The sequence below is a fragment of the Mercenaria mercenaria genome, chromosome 11 (genome assembly GCF_021730395.1).
Source record: "Mercenaria mercenaria strain notata chromosome 11, MADL_Memer_1, whole genome shotgun sequence".
Taxonomy (NCBI): Eukaryota; Metazoa; Mollusca; class Bivalvia; order Venerida; family Veneridae; genus Mercenaria; species Mercenaria mercenaria.
In genome coordinates, this window is record NC_069371.1 from 80,806,160 (window position 1) to 80,822,834 (window position 16,675).

At 35.0% G+C, this 16,675-nt stretch overlaps 1 protein-coding gene across 1 annotated transcript; it reads left to right on the plus strand.

Annotated features, from left to right (window-relative positions):
* Positions 1-9,811: 9,811 nt before the first annotated feature.
* LOC123532236 (L-methionine gamma-lyase-like) lies at positions 9,812-15,009 on the plus strand. The gene is made up of 4 exons (XM_045313625.2): positions 9,812-9,948; positions 11,158-12,178; positions 13,660-13,805; positions 14,676-15,009. The coding sequence occupies exons 1-4, from the start codon at positions 9,944-9,946 to the stop codon at positions 14,743-14,745; spliced, it is 1,242 nt and encodes a 413-aa protein (XP_045169560.2). The 5' UTR covers positions 9,812-9,943; the 3' UTR covers positions 14,746-15,009.
* Positions 15,010-16,675: the final 1,666 nt, after the last annotated feature.

A 16,675-nucleotide genomic window follows, 5' to 3' on the forward strand; every position in this document is an offset into this window, starting at 1 on the left:
ACGACCTTCTCTGAAAACGAAGCTCTACACCAGGAGATCTGTAATATGTAATAAAATTTATCATAGCAACACAAGACAATGCATGTAAAACCGTAATATTTATGAGACGAACATTGAGCGAACTGAATACACATTTATTCAATGTCATTGCAGAAGGCAGGACAACAAGAGAAACTACGTTTAAAAGTTCCAGGAAACTATCCAACATACAAGTATCGATGCAGTTCAGTCCCGGTGGCCTTCGTGGAGTCTGCACTTGTCTCGCCACAAACGGTTTAAAAACTGTTGTATGACGTGTAAATTGATACTTAAAGACGACCCACGTGTTTTCAGGACCTTCAACAGCCGTGACTCGACCATATCTCATATTTTATGTGTACAAATCCATCCCTTATTGATACACGAAAAAGAGGTTACGCGTCCTCGGAATAATTTCACGAAGGCGTAGCCCGAGTGAATCATTCTGGTGACGTATAACCAATTTTTAGTGTATTGAATTAAGTAAAACACGATTTTGCAATATATTGTTTTGACTTTAATATGCCCTTAACCTAAAACAGAACATAAAATATAGTAGCGCTTTCTCTTGGTCGCAACAAAAACATTGACGTCATCGCCCGTTAACGTGACATCATTTTAGCTTTAAGGTATCTTAACAGAAACAAGTATATTAGAATTTGAATTGTGGTTCTGTACAATTATCATCTTTGTCAGTTTTATAACAATTTTATATCACCGTAAGTTCTGGAAACCTTTCACAGAAAATCTTTATTTCATAGACTATTGCCTACGTACCATGTCAACCAAATCTTGCCTAAACTGACTTCCAACAAAACAGTATACTACACAATTTGCCGCGTTGTTTATGTACATCATTGCATTCGTAACCACGTTAAAGAGATGAAACATGTTTACACTCATTGGAAGTTCGATTTGATAGCCCTTTACCAAGAAGAAAAAGAGACGAGGACCATTGGAAATACAATGTACGATACTGACAGTAATAATAAGAATAGGAGCCAGTCTATAAGAATGTAATATTTCGTTTTAGGGCGCTTCTTGCTAAATTGTCATTTGTGGGCTCTTTGTAGCGTAGCCGCTCCTTAAGTCCACTGGATAAATAACTTAAGACACTGTTTTTGTATCTATCTAGTTTATTTTCCGTCACCAATGGTATAACTTCTAACTGACAGAGCTAACAAAATTCCATCTAGCACAAAAAAGCCTTTAAGCATTTCATAACTCTCTGTCTTCGTCTTCGTTGCTTCTCGGGCTGTGAACAGCGCAAGGCCTTAGCCCTGGCCGGCTTCCGAGCCACCACGTGGTTGCTGTGTGAGCGGGCGTCCCCTTTCAGCTTAGTCCAACAATACACATTTTGTCTCCATATTTATACAGATCGGTCCTATACATCATTTACATAAGCAAAATTAATGAATTCTGGTACAAACCGAAAGTAATAAACAATAAAAATATTTCTCGTAAAATATAGATAAATTGTCACTCAAGTTACACATAATGTCCATCATTTTACTGCAAAATAACACTTATATTACCTGACCAATAACTTTAGATGCATTTTATGTGCACTTCGTGAGAAAAACAACATGTTTTTCTATAGTGACGCATTTACTAATTAACCTAGATCTTAACCTGTTTAGTCTCGCCTTTTTGGAAGAAAAGTGTTTCTTGACTTATGAAAAGATATAAGGAGAGTGTGTTTTCTTTCAACAAAAAGAAATTATATCAATTTCTTTACATCTCCCATAGAAACAAAGAATTTAAGTTCATTTTAAATGAAGTTAGATTCTTAGCCAGTTTAATTGCTAAATAATGTTACCTAATGTGGTGTTCTTAGTCACATCTTTTAGTTAAAAGGAATATTTATTGACCTATGTAAATAGGAAGTGTTTTTATAAAAGAAACTGTACTCATTTCTTTACACCTCCCCTAAAACAAAGATTTTAAGTTAATTTTTTTATACTCGAAAATGAAAAATCTTAAAATCTTAACTGATAAAATCGCCAAACGATTTGAATTAATAAATCAAAAAGGGAAAAAAAAACAAATAAGTTGCTCGAATTGGCAAGACAAGTGACGTTGATTGACACTTACGTTACCCATAGATTTTAATTATTTGACCTAAAAGTGTCTTACCTGTCGTATTGTCATTACTAGTTATATATGCTTATGTTTGTTAACTCAACATAAATATAGCTTCAAAACCCTAAACATTGATTAAATCACAATACTTACGCAACACATGCGATACTTAAACAAAATGATCAAGAACAGGTAAAACAGGTAAAATAAAAACACTATTTCATAGTATCGGATGTTCAACTGCTCTGATATTGTAAATATAATAGTGTTATACATTGTCCTATTAATCACTGTAATTCTATCCAAGAAAATAAAAATGAAATTTATTGTCCTCATCACTTCCGTAAACTCTCTGCAAATCTTTCATAGTATCGGATGTTCAACTGATCTGATATTGTAAATATAATAGTGTTATACATTGTCCTATTAATCACTGTAATTCTATCCAAGAAAATAAAATGAAATTTACTGTCCTAATCACTTCTGTATACTCTCTGCAAAACGTTGATGTATCACACTTCAATTTTTTTTAAAGAATTTACGTTTAGTTTAGCATATGTCCTCCGTGTGTAGCATTTACCTGTTAACCTCAGATAACTATTCGGGAAAGTACAATACCTAGATATCAGATATTTCTACCATTTTCGATGAAAATATGTCCTTAAAATAATTCCTTAAATTTAAACTATGTCCGTTTGTTCATTACACTCCCAAATCTGTTATTTCTGATAGTTTAAAACATTGAATTTCTTTTTTCCGTAACGTATCTATATTAATCAATGAATAACAGTAATGAATGTACATATACTCCCCCTTCTTATAATTATTATCTTATTGTGCAGCACCTTAACATAACCTTATTTCAGTTTCATAAAGGAGGTATCAGTGAGACGGAAGTCTGGCTGTCAGCAAAATTACCAGACTCCTTTCCCCATATTGAGGAATGGGTACGTTTGGGCGTGTTTTACGTTCCCAACGACCAACGCTTTTAAGCGGCTTAACATTGCTCACTGATTTATCTTATCAAGGCTAATCGCTTTCCACGCGATTAATAGCATATTCCGTATGCTCCCGAGACGTTACGCACGTCAAAAATGGTAATTTCAACCATATGATCTGTAAAGCGTCCCACTACGCTTGTATGTTATACCATAAACACAGTATAATGACTACATTAAAACAACTTTATACATTTAGCCTTACTCCATGATCAAAAGAAATATACCCATCACCCATGATAACTACACATATACATACATAATAAAGATTACATGTTTCTAAGAGTAGGCTGTTTCAAATAGTTAGCTTGCTGCACAATAACTTTGTATTTTATTACAATAAACATTTCTGTCTGCCTGCTGAATAATGTGCCACACCTTGGGCACCGATATGCGCCACATTAATTAGCAAACGACTTTTATGTTATTTACTCCCCTACGAAAACGTACATCATTCATTCATATTTTTATCGATTAATACTGAATTTGTATACACGTCAAAACTGGTTCGCAAATGACGGATAACATAATTTGAATTATGATATCTACGCATAGACGCAAATACTCAATAGAATTGTTTTATAATTTATTACTTGTATATATTTCCCTTTCGGCGTTAAATTTCTCGCCTTATACTTTTTCTATCAAACTGAATTTAAGTTAATTTAATATAAATACTTTGCCAAACTACCTTAATGAATTACAAAAATTTAAGATTTTTTTTATAAAAAAAAAAAAAAATTCAAAATTAAACCTTAACATGTCAACAATATTCCAATTTACTTCTCTTTGAACTTATAATTTCTATAAATAAATCGACCTGTTCCCGAATAGCCACATTGGTTTAACAGACAATATTTGAATAGCCACTAACCTTTTTAGATTTATACATTTTGTTGTTTCTCTGCCATTGATATATGTTTTCCTTTTGAAATTCGTCCAGAAAAAAATTCGTTTTGATAACAGTTAAATAGCTTTTGGTTCTCGATGTTCCTTGTGTAGGTATTGTTCCATTTCTCATCTTTAAATATGTATTCATCCATCTTTTGATCCCGATATTTATGCAGTTTTACCATCCCAACCAAATGTGAATGTTGCGTTATTTCTTCTTCAACATGTTGCCTGTGTTGCTTGAAAGATAAGCAAGAGCTGACAATGCATACCCTTTGTCCCAGTGATCGGAGTAGCCGTTTTGATGTCGTGCATTTAGTTGTGTGTCCAAACAATTTCCCAAGATATATTTGATCCATTGTAGTATCATATTATTTACTCGTAATCTAAATAATACTTGTAGTGTTTTAATTTTTGTTGTGTTTCCGCGACGATTTCCAAAATATGTTTGGTTCATTTTACTGCTTTCGTATTGCTGGTGATCAAAGTAGCCTCTTGTAGTGTAGTACTTCTTGTTGTGTTTCCGCGACGATTTCCAAAATATGTTTGGTCCATTTTACTGCTATCATATTACTGGTGATCAAAGTAGCCTCTTTTAGTGTAGTACTTCTTGTTGTGTTTCCGCGACAATGTTTCCGTGTTTGTTCGATCCTTGGTCGTACGGCGCCAAATCAACAGTGTAGCGTAGCCGCTCCTTAAGTCCACTGGATAAATAACTTAAGACACTGTTTTTGTATCTATCTAGTTTATTTTCCGTCACCAATGGTATAACTTCTAACTGACAGAGCTAACAAAATTCCATCTAGCACAAAAAAGCCTTTAAGCATTTCATAACTCTCTGTCTTCGTCTTCGTTGCTTCTCGGGCTGTGAACAGCGCAAGGCCTTAGCCCTGGCCGGCTTCCGAGCCACCACGTGGTTGCTGTGTGAGCGGGCGTCCCCTTTCAGCTTAGTCCAACAATACACATTTTGTCTCCATATTTATACAGATCGGTCCTATACATCATTTACATAAGCAAAATTAATGAATTCTGGTACAAACCGAAAGTAATAAACAATAAAAATATTTCTCGTAAAATATAGATAAATTGTCACTCAAGTTACACATAATGTCCATCATTTTACTGCAAAATAACACTTATATTACCTGACCAATAACTTTAGATGCATTTTATGTGCACTTCGTGAGAAAAACAACATGTTTTTCTATAGTGACGCATTTACTAATTAACCTAGATCTTAACCTGTTTAGTCTCGCCTTTTTGGAAGAAAAGTGTTTCTTGACTTATGAAAAGATATAAGGAGAGTGTGTTTTCTTTCAACAAAAAGAAATTATATCAATTTCTTTACATCTTTTCTGCACTGAACAGCGAAGAAGATAATGATGTTACAAATGATGATTATACCTATCGGGATAGCAATTTGATACCAAACAAGTTTCCATAAAGTGAATTTCCTTGATAACTTATCTATGTTGTAAGCACAGCCATCCCATAAATACTGATCATAGTAATGGGCACTCCTTATTCTAAGGAATAAAATAGAAGGGAAGTTCATGCCAGATGTTATCAAGAAAATAATAATAAATACTATATATGCCCTCTTGTTGGCATTCAAAACATATCGTTTTAAGGGGAACAGCAAAATAACTGTCCTTTCAATGGTCGGTGCGACTGTTATAAAGGTTGACATCTTGAAGAGAAAATCAATTGTAAAAGCCGTAAACTTGCACATGAACCCATTTATGTCAGAAAGAGATATAGAATGTACTGGATTGTAGAACAGTAAGTAATCTACTCCAGGTACAATAAGGCAACATAAATCAAATACAGCCATGAAATGCTGTACTAATAAATTTTTTATATAGTTATTTGACCTGGTAGTTTCTTCCTGAAGTCTATAACAAGGGCTATGATTTAATATCCATAGTGCCTACTTTTCATTTGGTCGGTTAGGCCTGAATGTAAAAAGTACCCACAAACAACTGTTCAAAAGTAACGTCATCCAGATAGATAATATTGTTCAACTTTTATGCTTCCAAAGGATGTTCTTATAGATTTTATTTCTTATACGACAGTAATAAAATATTATAAATACGCCTTCAGATAGATGCTTCCGCTGCGTATATATCCACTATTCGCTATTAGGCGTGTCTATTACATATGATTATAACAGTCGTGCTCTCATTTAAATCAGTCGTCCTGCATTGATTTACGATAATGGTAAGTCACGAAACTAAAACTTCATTTTCTCGATATGTTGCTGAAACTACGTAAACCACGAGGGTTTGCGATAGTTTGTTAGCGCAAGTCGGCACACGCTGCTGTGGGTTTTTGTTCTGGCAGGCTGTGTTCTGGAAACGTGACTATTTCATACTTTTATTTTGTTCTACAGGCGCGTAGCTACCTATACGTCAGTACGCCCGTGAATCCACATAATTTTGCCAATTATTTTTTACATCTTTATCCTAGATCTAGACTGGATGTGTGACAAATCGTAATTAGTGTACTATAAACTGCCATGGCCACAGACTGTCTATACTCTTCTTTTTATTATAGTAACTAAAAAGCAACATAATAAGATTAAGAACAAAGATTTATTTAAGATTTATAAACTTAACACGCTCCAGTACAATGCAACATTATGTAATTTAACAGAATTCTGTTTGACAAAACGTTTTTTAAAATGCTGCCGTTTTTTAGTTATTAAAGATTTTTCCATTCTGTTTTTGATATCTTCTGGCCGAAAGTCTAAATTTTATGCACGTAGTATTTTGCATTTATTTACGATAAAAACGAAATATAAAGGACAAGAAAATAGAAACGATCACGCTGTATGAAATATTACAAGTATGTTTTATAAAAATCGGTTGTCTATATATTTTTGATTAACATTCTGCCATTATCTATAGAATTCGAGCTATGTTTATTTTCTAGCGGTGCGGTAAGTTTCATGTGATAATATCAAATAATGAATGCACTACGCGCGTTTTTGTGTACGTAACGCCTAAATTTCGTGGTGTTTTGTTGAACTAAAAAAATATCTATTTCGTTGTACTTTATTTACCTTCTTCCTGACGTCGTCTGGTCTTGTACTGTACATCATCACTGCTGGACTTTCCTATGGTGGCCTCTTTCATATACCTGATGTCCCGGACCGTTCGATGTATTCCACCATAGGTCCCTAGCACTTACATAAAAGATTATGCAGGCCTAACTTTTAATGATTATTTTGTAATGTTCTTAATTGTGTCTTTTATAAAGTTATTTTGAGGCAATTTCTATTAGTTTTATTTAGATTTAAGTTTAAACGGTTTAAAATTTGTTAAAACTGAGTAAAATTTGACAAATTGGTAATATTTGATAAAATCAGAGTCAGCCTTTGCCGAAAAACGAAAACACAAAGACTCTAATTCCGTATTTCTATTTATGCCAAAATATCTTTAAAGTTCTGCGCTAAAATTATAGATAAAAATGATTTAGTAAAAACCGGTGACCATCTTTACCCAAATGTAAAATGGGTGCAAGGATTTGTCTCCAATGTTTAACACTATGCTCTAAAACTGATCTATATATGACTTAAAATTTGTATATGTTTATAAGGTTTCTTCAATTACCATAAATTATAAATTTCAATCAGTAATATCAACAATAAGAGCTTGAAATATTATATAATTTTCTGCAAACCATTTTTTCCGCCGGGGGCTTCGCCCCCTGGCCCCCTACCAGGGCTCTGCCCTGGATACGATGGGAACCTGAGCGGTCCCCATACCCCTCGCTTATTTGGTGAATCCACTTTCTTTAGGCCTTCCTACGTGCTTGACTGTTTAATAAGTCTGTGCCACTGTATTATAAGTTTTAGATGAATATGTTGGAATACTACCACTGTTAAAGTATGTACCATTGCATTATTCGGCTTTAGACGAATATGTTGGAATACTACCACTGTTAAAGTATGTGCCACTGCATTATCAGTCTTTTGATGACATTGTCGGAATGCAACTAAGTATGTGCCACGTATTATCAGCATTATTAGGCTTCAGACGAATATTTTGGAATACTACCACTGTTTAAGTATGTGCCAGTGCATTATCAGGCTTAGATGAATATGTTGAAATACGACCACTGTTTAAGTCTGTGCCACTGCATTATCAGGCTTTAGACGAAAATGTTGAAATACTACCAATGTTTAAGTCTGTGGCACTGGATTATCAGGCTTTAGACGAATATGTTGAGATACTACCACTGTTTAAGTCTGTGCCACTGCATTATCAGGCTTTAGACGAATATGTTGAGATACTACCACTGTTTAAGTCTGTGCCACTGCATTATCAGGCTTTAGACGAATATGTTGAGATACTACCACTGTTTAAGTCTGTGCCACTGCATTATCAGGCTTTAGACGAATATGTTGAAATACTACCACTGTTGAACTCTCTGTCACTGCATTATTAGGCTTACGACAAATATGTTGAAATACAACCACTTTTTAAAATAGAAAAAGTGGAAACTTCACAGGTCGCTCAACACGACAAATACGAAAATGTTGCAGGCTCGGTTTGATTGAGCCTGTTCATGGACGGTAGTGGAAATTCGTGCTACCGTCCACTCCCTCTAGCCCCGGGTCGAGCAGAACTCAACATTTACACATGCTAAAAGTACAAAAAGCAATTTAGAGACATCCGCAGATGTATTCAAACAGCGGTGAACATGGAACCTTCAATGATACACGGGTTGTGGCGTGTAATTCCATGAAAAGCGGCGTTTGGTCCCCAGAGGTAGTAATAGGTTTGCCCCAAACGAGAAAACAATGGGCAGAACTAAACAAACTGGAATTTAGAAAGGGGATCTGAGGTTATGGAGCCTGCATATCACAGGAACTGTCAAGACAAAATTAAAAAGCAGGCACCATATACATGGGGTAATTATACAATACCCAAGGCTATGAAAGCGGGAGTATTGGAACCACCCAGGCCGAAACGGTCATGCTGAGAAACTAAACAGTACCAATAACATAACATAAAAGTCGTGCCGAACGATTTGAGAAGATCGAAATATAACAGCCCTGATTGAATGTACGGGGAGACGTTTTACGGCCGCCACACGGCACAAACAACACTGCTGTGATAATAAAATAGAAAAAGTGGAAACTTCACAGGTCGCTCAACACAACAAATACGAAAATGTTGCAGTATGTTACACTGCATTATAATTTTACCAAGGTATATGAAAAATGATTTGTTCTTTAAAAATCAAGGGCTTGTTTTACTGTCTGACGGACGGACGAAAGGCAGTCTTAAATTACCGTTCCGGGCCTATAAAGGTCTGTCTCATCAAAATTCACAGAAAATACAATTCAGCATTCAATATATATGTCTACGAACAAGAACACGTTTTGTTATAAAACAAATGCAGATTTTACCTGTATGTTAGTTATTACTTTACCAGTGTAGATATACTTTGACGCCCTTTTAACCCTTGTCATGCTGGACACGACTGATTCTCCCTTTGCGTCCAGTGTAGATCATGATCAGTCTGCACATCCGTGCACTCTGACCATGATCTGCACTGTTCACCATTCAGTCAGTATCTTTTTGATAAGCACCCCTTTTAATAGTTAATGGTACTGTCCAAATTGAAAGATGAACAAGTTCATTATAGAAATTTAGCAGGGTAATGGTTAAGTGTTGACTTTTATATATTTAAGGTAAGGTCGAGATTGATTTTTTAGTTTGAAATTTGATGATACGGTCCGCGTATATTTATCTGTGCATTATAATGATAGTTCTAGAATTCATGTCTATGCATACGCATGAACCAGCTTTATCACTTCATAAATGAAATTTATCAGTTTGGGTAACTTCAAAGGATAGATATATCTACTAGAAGTCTTTAACAACGTCACGAATTCTGTTTTTCTTAAATTATTCACTTTTCTGTGAGGAAATTTATTCAAGATGAGGTAATTATATATAAATTTTTACAAATACGAGTCTTTCTTTTTACGCTCATCATAACCGTGTCTACTTTGATTACTAAAAACACTGCATCAGCATGCGAATACTGCATAGAAGGGCGTGCTTTCTTGAGGATGATACATGGAATTCGCTTCGTCCACATATCTGTGCAAATACGAAACAACCGGTTTCATTGCGTGGTTAAAACGTATCTTAAGTAGTTTAACAGAACAGTATAAAGAACAAACGGGTATTCAGTTAAGTAATCTATTTAATACGACGTCAGTTTGTGTCCAGATACCCTTTTACTTCTGGTCTGGACCAAGACACTCTTACCCACATTTGCATTTTTGTTTAAAATGCAGTCAAGCCTGTATTTAGGAGCAAGTAAAGGGAGCGACACAAAGTGGCTGCTAAAGGCAAGCTAAAGTTGGAACAAAAGTCAAATTGGGAAGTTTGCTGACTGGCTGCTTGAATAAATGACTGCTTAACACAGGCTGCCGTTAAGGCAGGTTTAACCGCATTAAGTTGATTTGCACGAAGCATCAAAGAATTTTCACCTATATTCAATGTCAAAATAATGACATGTTAAAATATCGCATTGTCCTAGATATTTATTGCTGTTTTGCTCATTTCTTTTTTTTCAATTTTTATACAACAAAGCGTAAGTCAATGTCAAAAAGCTTTACAGCATTCTACAACACACAAAGGTTTAATAAATCTGGTTGGATTTAATGTCGCACCAACACATGATAGGTCATATGGCGACTTTCCAGCTTTAATGGTGGAGGAAGACCCCAGGTGCCCCTCCGTGCATTATTTCATCACGAGCGGGTACCTGGGTAGAACCACCGACCTTCCGTAAGCCAGCTCGATGGCTTCCTAACATGAAGAATTCAACACCCCGAGTGAGGCTCGAACCCACATCGATGAGGGGCAAGTGATTTGAAGTCAGCGACCTTAACCACTCGGTCACAGAGGCCCCTTTCATAAATCTGGAGCATTTTTAATACTTAATGTGTCTTCTCCATGAAAATTATATATATAAACTACACTGTATCTCAAATGTTTGATAATCGGAAATACCTAAATGAAAAAGGGACAATGAAATAAGTAATATGCAGAATTAGCAAATTGCATATGTGATTTAATGTTAGCTTGTCGTCTCAGTACTATAATAGATATAAGAATCAAGTACATGGATATATTTTCAGCCAACTATGGAACCCAGCAAAATCGGTACTGGAGAACCTACCCGATGACTTTAAGTCTAAACTATCATTGGACACTAAGGCAATTGCAACACGACATGTACATCCTGGAACAGAACCTTTAGTTCCTCCAATTACGCATTCAAGCACCTATTTGATGACCAGCGTTGATGACTACTTACGCATTCTGAAAGAATCGGGCTATACATACGGTCGCCTCGGCACACCAAATTCAGACGCAGTAGAATGTGCGATAAATGCTCTTGAAGAAGGAGCAGGTACTCTTGTTTTCGGTTCCGGTACGGCAGCCATTTGTGCTGCTCTGATTTGCTTCTTGAAAGCTGAAGATCACGTGGTTTGCCAAAATCATTGCTACAGCGCCACCTATGATATGCTTGACGAGATACTAGCAAAGTTTGGAGTGGAAACTTCATGGGTTCCTGCCGGTTGCAGTGTTGAAGAATACAGAAAAAAGATAAAACCGAACACAAAGTTACTTTATGGAGAAACACCATTTAACCCTACGCTAACAATTCTTGATTTGCAGGAATTTGGGCAACTTGGAGCCTCTGAAGGAATAATCACTATTGTTGACGGAACATTTGCGAGCCCCTTCTGTCAGCAGAGTCTCAAGTTCGGTATTGACATATCAATGCATAGCTGTACAAAATATTTAGGAGGTCACAGTGACCTTATGGCTGGTTGCCTCACTTTCAAAAAAGCTGAACACTGGAAAATGATGAAGAGATACCAGAGTACACTGGGAATGCAGTTGTCTCCGCATGATGCCAGTTTGTTACTGCGTGCTATCAAAACCATTCATGTACGTATGCCACGACATGCATCGAACGCGATGAAAATAGCAGCGTTCCTTGAAAAACACCCTAAAGTCGAATTTGCAAGATTTCCAGGTCTAGAGTCACATCCACAGCATGCTTTAGCTAAGAAACAAATGACGTGTTACAGTGGAATGATTGCTGTGGAGATAAAAGGTGGTATCGATTGTGCAAAAGCATTTGCTGAGGTAATTTTTATAAGTAATTAAGAAAAAAAGCTAAATATTTTTGGATTGCATTCTTTGGATTCAGTACACAATATTAAATTTTAATTTCTTAAATTACGGAATATTACTAAAAATTGAAGATAAAAACATTTTAATGCAATGAAAAAATTAATGTTTAATGATAAATTGTGTTGAATGTCTCTGTGTGTAGAGAATCTCTTTTTCCCATTTTTGGCGCAAATACACGTCAGTTCATGCATTGCTTAACATGTTTAGTATTGCCCCCAGTAAAAGATCAATTCTAAACTAAATGTTGGTTTCAGAGCATTTAGTAGTTGCAAAGAACATTCTCAGAATGAACAAATTACACCAATGACAAGTTCCTCGAGCACAACGTCAATGCTAACTCTCTGATATGATATACTATTTCAGCTAATGACTTAAAAAATAACAACTTTGGTTTACATGCTTTACATGTACCTACATTAAAAGAGGAAAAACTAAAAGATGGACTTGTTTAAAATATAATGTTCTTTTAATTCATATATGATCAGTCCATGTAAGTATATAGAAATTTTAAATAACAGGATCGACATTTGTTTTGAAAAGTTTAGTATACGTCCCCTTCTACGCATGTCAATATTGACCATCCAATAACTGATTATTTATTGTAGCTAATTGATCCAGCATTTCCCATATAACTAGATGAGATGTATGTAAATATAAACAAATATGAATTTATTTCACGTGTGCACTAAATGCGTACAATTCAATTTGAAATTTTCTTGGGTATATTTATATTTCTTTTGAGCGGATGCATTTGTCATATGCTACAAAATCATAATACAACTGGTACTGGTGATAAACCCGAACAGAAAATGAGATTTTTTACCTGTAACTTTTTTATTTCTGCAAATTGAAATCAATGGTCGGTATCAAAATAAAGCTTAACCTTTGCTGAAAACTTTACATAATTCGAATTTATATTTAGTAAGCAAACTCACACGAAGTGAGGGCCTGAAAGGGGTATGTCAAAAGGGGACTTTATGAACGTTGACTGATGATAAATTCGAACCCTTTGTCATTTACAAATTTTTTTTGGTATTATTATATTGAAACTTTCCCCAAAAAGCTGCAACAGTCATTCCTGATCAAGTAATGAAAAGTTAACAAATGTCAGGCCTTCATGTTTCGACAGTGAGCATGCGCAAAAAAACACCCTCTTCCCCAGTAATTTTGGATAAATATTTTTTATACAAATTTATGTAAGTCATTTATTTATACAGAATATTTACCAATTTTGTTTTTGTTTACACCAGTTGGTGTTGTAAGTGGAAACTATTTGATGGTGTGTTCAATTTTATAAATAACCGCTTGCAATCGAATATTTCCAAGGTGTTCGACTTTATCATCTGTCCGGGTTTATCATCAGTACCAGTACCGACGTAATTTCGCTCATCTTCATTTTTAGATTATTCTCCAGATCTTTTCTTTACTTCCAGAATTTACATTTAGCACAATTAGCGGTATCTTTGGGCGATGTCGAAACTCTTGTTGAACATCCGGCAACAATGACACATGGTCCAATGATCATGTCAGACGAAGAGAGAGAAGAATGCGGAATAACTCCAGGAATGGTTAGACTCAGGTAATCTGTGTAATGTATTATTCAATTATGTGATCTTATACAATTAGTCGTTGGGAATCACTTAGGTTACATGATGCTGATGCCGAATATTGTCCATGCGTTATATAAAAGTCTTAAAAAGTTTTAGGAAACCAATTAGAGTCAATTAGACAAATCAAATTGTTCTAAGTTTCCATTAGAAAAAAAATAGAGCAAAAGCAAAATGTAATGAACCTGGATTCATCATGAGCCGCGCCATGGGAAAACCAACATAGTGGGTTTGCGACCAGCATGGATCCAGACCAGCCTGCGCATCCGCGCAGTCTGGTCAGGCTCCATGCTGTTCGCTTTTAAAGCCTATTGGAATTGGAGAAACTATTAGCGAACAGCATGGATCCTGACCAGACTGCGCGGATGCGCAGGCTGGTCTGGATCCATGCTGGTCGCAAAGCCACTATGTTGGTTTTCTCATGGCGCGGCTCATATCTTCTAGTCCTTTAAGATAACCGATTTCATTCAATATACATGTAATTATATTCCGCCTAAGCTGGTCTTGGGGGATGCGAGCGGGTTGCTGTTTCTATTATCTCTCATGTACAGACATAGTCAAAGAGAATCTACTTTTATTTTGCTTGGTTACATTATATTTACGAGACATTGCTCTATACATGCTTAAATGTGAGATAAAAATAACTGAATGGCTTTTGTTTATAATACTAGCTGTTTAATAATAGTAGTCCGAGAAACTTTTTTTCCAAGGAAAAGAATTATTACTTGTACGTTTATGTAATAACGGTCAATAGAAAAATAAAAATTCTTAATCAATGGTATTATTAGCCATCACTGTATTAAATGATACCTGCCTTGAATGTAAAACAAATTCTATTTCAGTATCGGATTGGAGGATCCCGATGATTTGATTAGAGATTTTCAACAGGCGTTAGACAAAGTTAATGCATGATGGTGAGACGTGGACATGTGTAATTAGTATTTCAGATGATTTAAAGAAACTTTCGTTGATTCGCACGTAAGGACATCAAGCAAAAGTAAATTATTTGTTTCAGGAGGTATTTTGACTCGCACACTTTATATCTGTGTGTGTGCAGTTGTCAAAACATATCATATAAATTAAATATATACGTTTATAATCACTGACCAAATTCTTTGTTTATTTTTCTTGATGTAAGAACATGGAAATAAAAATAACCAGATGTCATAAACTGTGCATGGAACATCGTGTTGTATTTATTTATTCATTTTTATTTATTTATTTATTCATTTTTTTTTTTTGCTTTTTATTTTGCTGCTGCTCTGGTTGTTTGATTTTGGAAACATAATTCAAGAAAAAACTAGAACTGTCACAGGAGTGACTTATACCCCCACAATACGGTCTTGTCACAGAAGAATGGCAACCATAAGAAACTTTAAAAATACTTAGAATAATATAAAAACGTAAAAAAACTTAATACTTAAAAAAAAAATTTACTCGTCTTTGGAGTACTTTATCCTGGGCTTCCGCGGCACATATAAGTAATACTAGTATATGTGCCCAGGATGAGGGATGAGGTAAATATAAAAATCTCTAGCATTAGAGATACACTGAAAGTGAATACAAAAAAGTGCCGACACATGTTACCACAGAAAAAATGTATTTACTTTTTACATAGGACTAATAATCAAAAAGTTAGAAAAATACCTAAAATATTGAAATCTAAAAATAGATTTTCTTAAAAAAGACTAATTAAATTTTTGGAATTTAAGGGGAAGTAACTCAGTACAAAAGTTAAAAAAAGGTAACTTCCCTTTGGCTCTAAGCCAATCGGAATGATATATAGTGAAAATGTATCAAATCAACCTTAAACTCTAAGTAAAAGGGGCATAATTCATGAAAGATTGGTGTCAGAGTTATGCACCTTGTGTCACATGATGTGAGTGGTGAGGTGGAACATCTATTTTAAGTTTGAATCACATCCATTTAGTTATAACTGAGATATAGTGAAAATACATCAAAATTAACCTTAAATTCTAAGTAAAAGGGGACATAATTCAATAAAAATTGGTGTCAGAATTATGCACCTTGTGTCATATGATGCAGGGGATAAGGTGGAACATCTCTTTTAAGTTTGAATCAAATCCATTTAGTATAAAAACACATAGGAAATTATTAAACAATCAATTGTTACAGTATTTCTTATACATTAAATTGACCCAAGTATTTCCTCATTTGAAAGAGCTGACTTTAATTTTGCGTTATCGTATCATTTCGTTCTCTTGTCTGAACACTGTATATAGCTGAACCACGTATAAAGACCACTTCTAACCTCCGACCATACAACCATAAAGACACATTTGTAGAATGGAGTTTGTCTATTCTCCTATAAGAACACCATTTCAATCCCAAATTACCACGGATTTCCAATAATAAGACATATGTGGTTCTCTTAATTCAAACCCTTTATCTGTCATTTCTGGAGTAAATGAAAATAACAGTAAAATGTTGTGAGATTATTGTTTGATTATTGTTAAATGTATTTGGTAAAATTATAAAACGTTTTATATTAAAAGAGGTTACGACCCAACTGTTTTGAGACATACCGCATGTTTAGTGTTCAACCCGTTTACAGCTGGACACTACGCTTCCCTCTTTGATTGTGTCTGACGGAAGAGGGGGAGGACTCTGTGATAAGCAGTTTTAAATCCTACCAGGACTGAACTGTTTTGATATCTGTCTTCTGGCCTGTTTCGTCGGGCCCTTAAGGGTGTTTCTCTTGTTGCTCTGTCTTCTGAAAAGGCATTGAGTACATACGTTTTTGGTTCTAAAGGTTTGCTTTTTATATATTTATACACGAGCATTTTTGTGTTTTACATGCCATGCCTTTTTGTTTCCATTA

Bases quoted from the DNA above. Each gene is read 5' to 3' on its own strand.
- LOC123532236 (XM_045313625.2), top strand. The intron at 12,179-13,659 runs GTAATTTTTATA...CTTTACTTCCAG, and splicing joins GTGCAAAAGCATTTGCTGAG to AATTTACATTTAGCACAATT. The intron at 13,806-14,675 runs GTAATCTGTGTA...ATTCTATTTCAG, and splicing joins CCAGGAATGGTTAGACTCAG to TATCGGATTGGAGGATCCCG.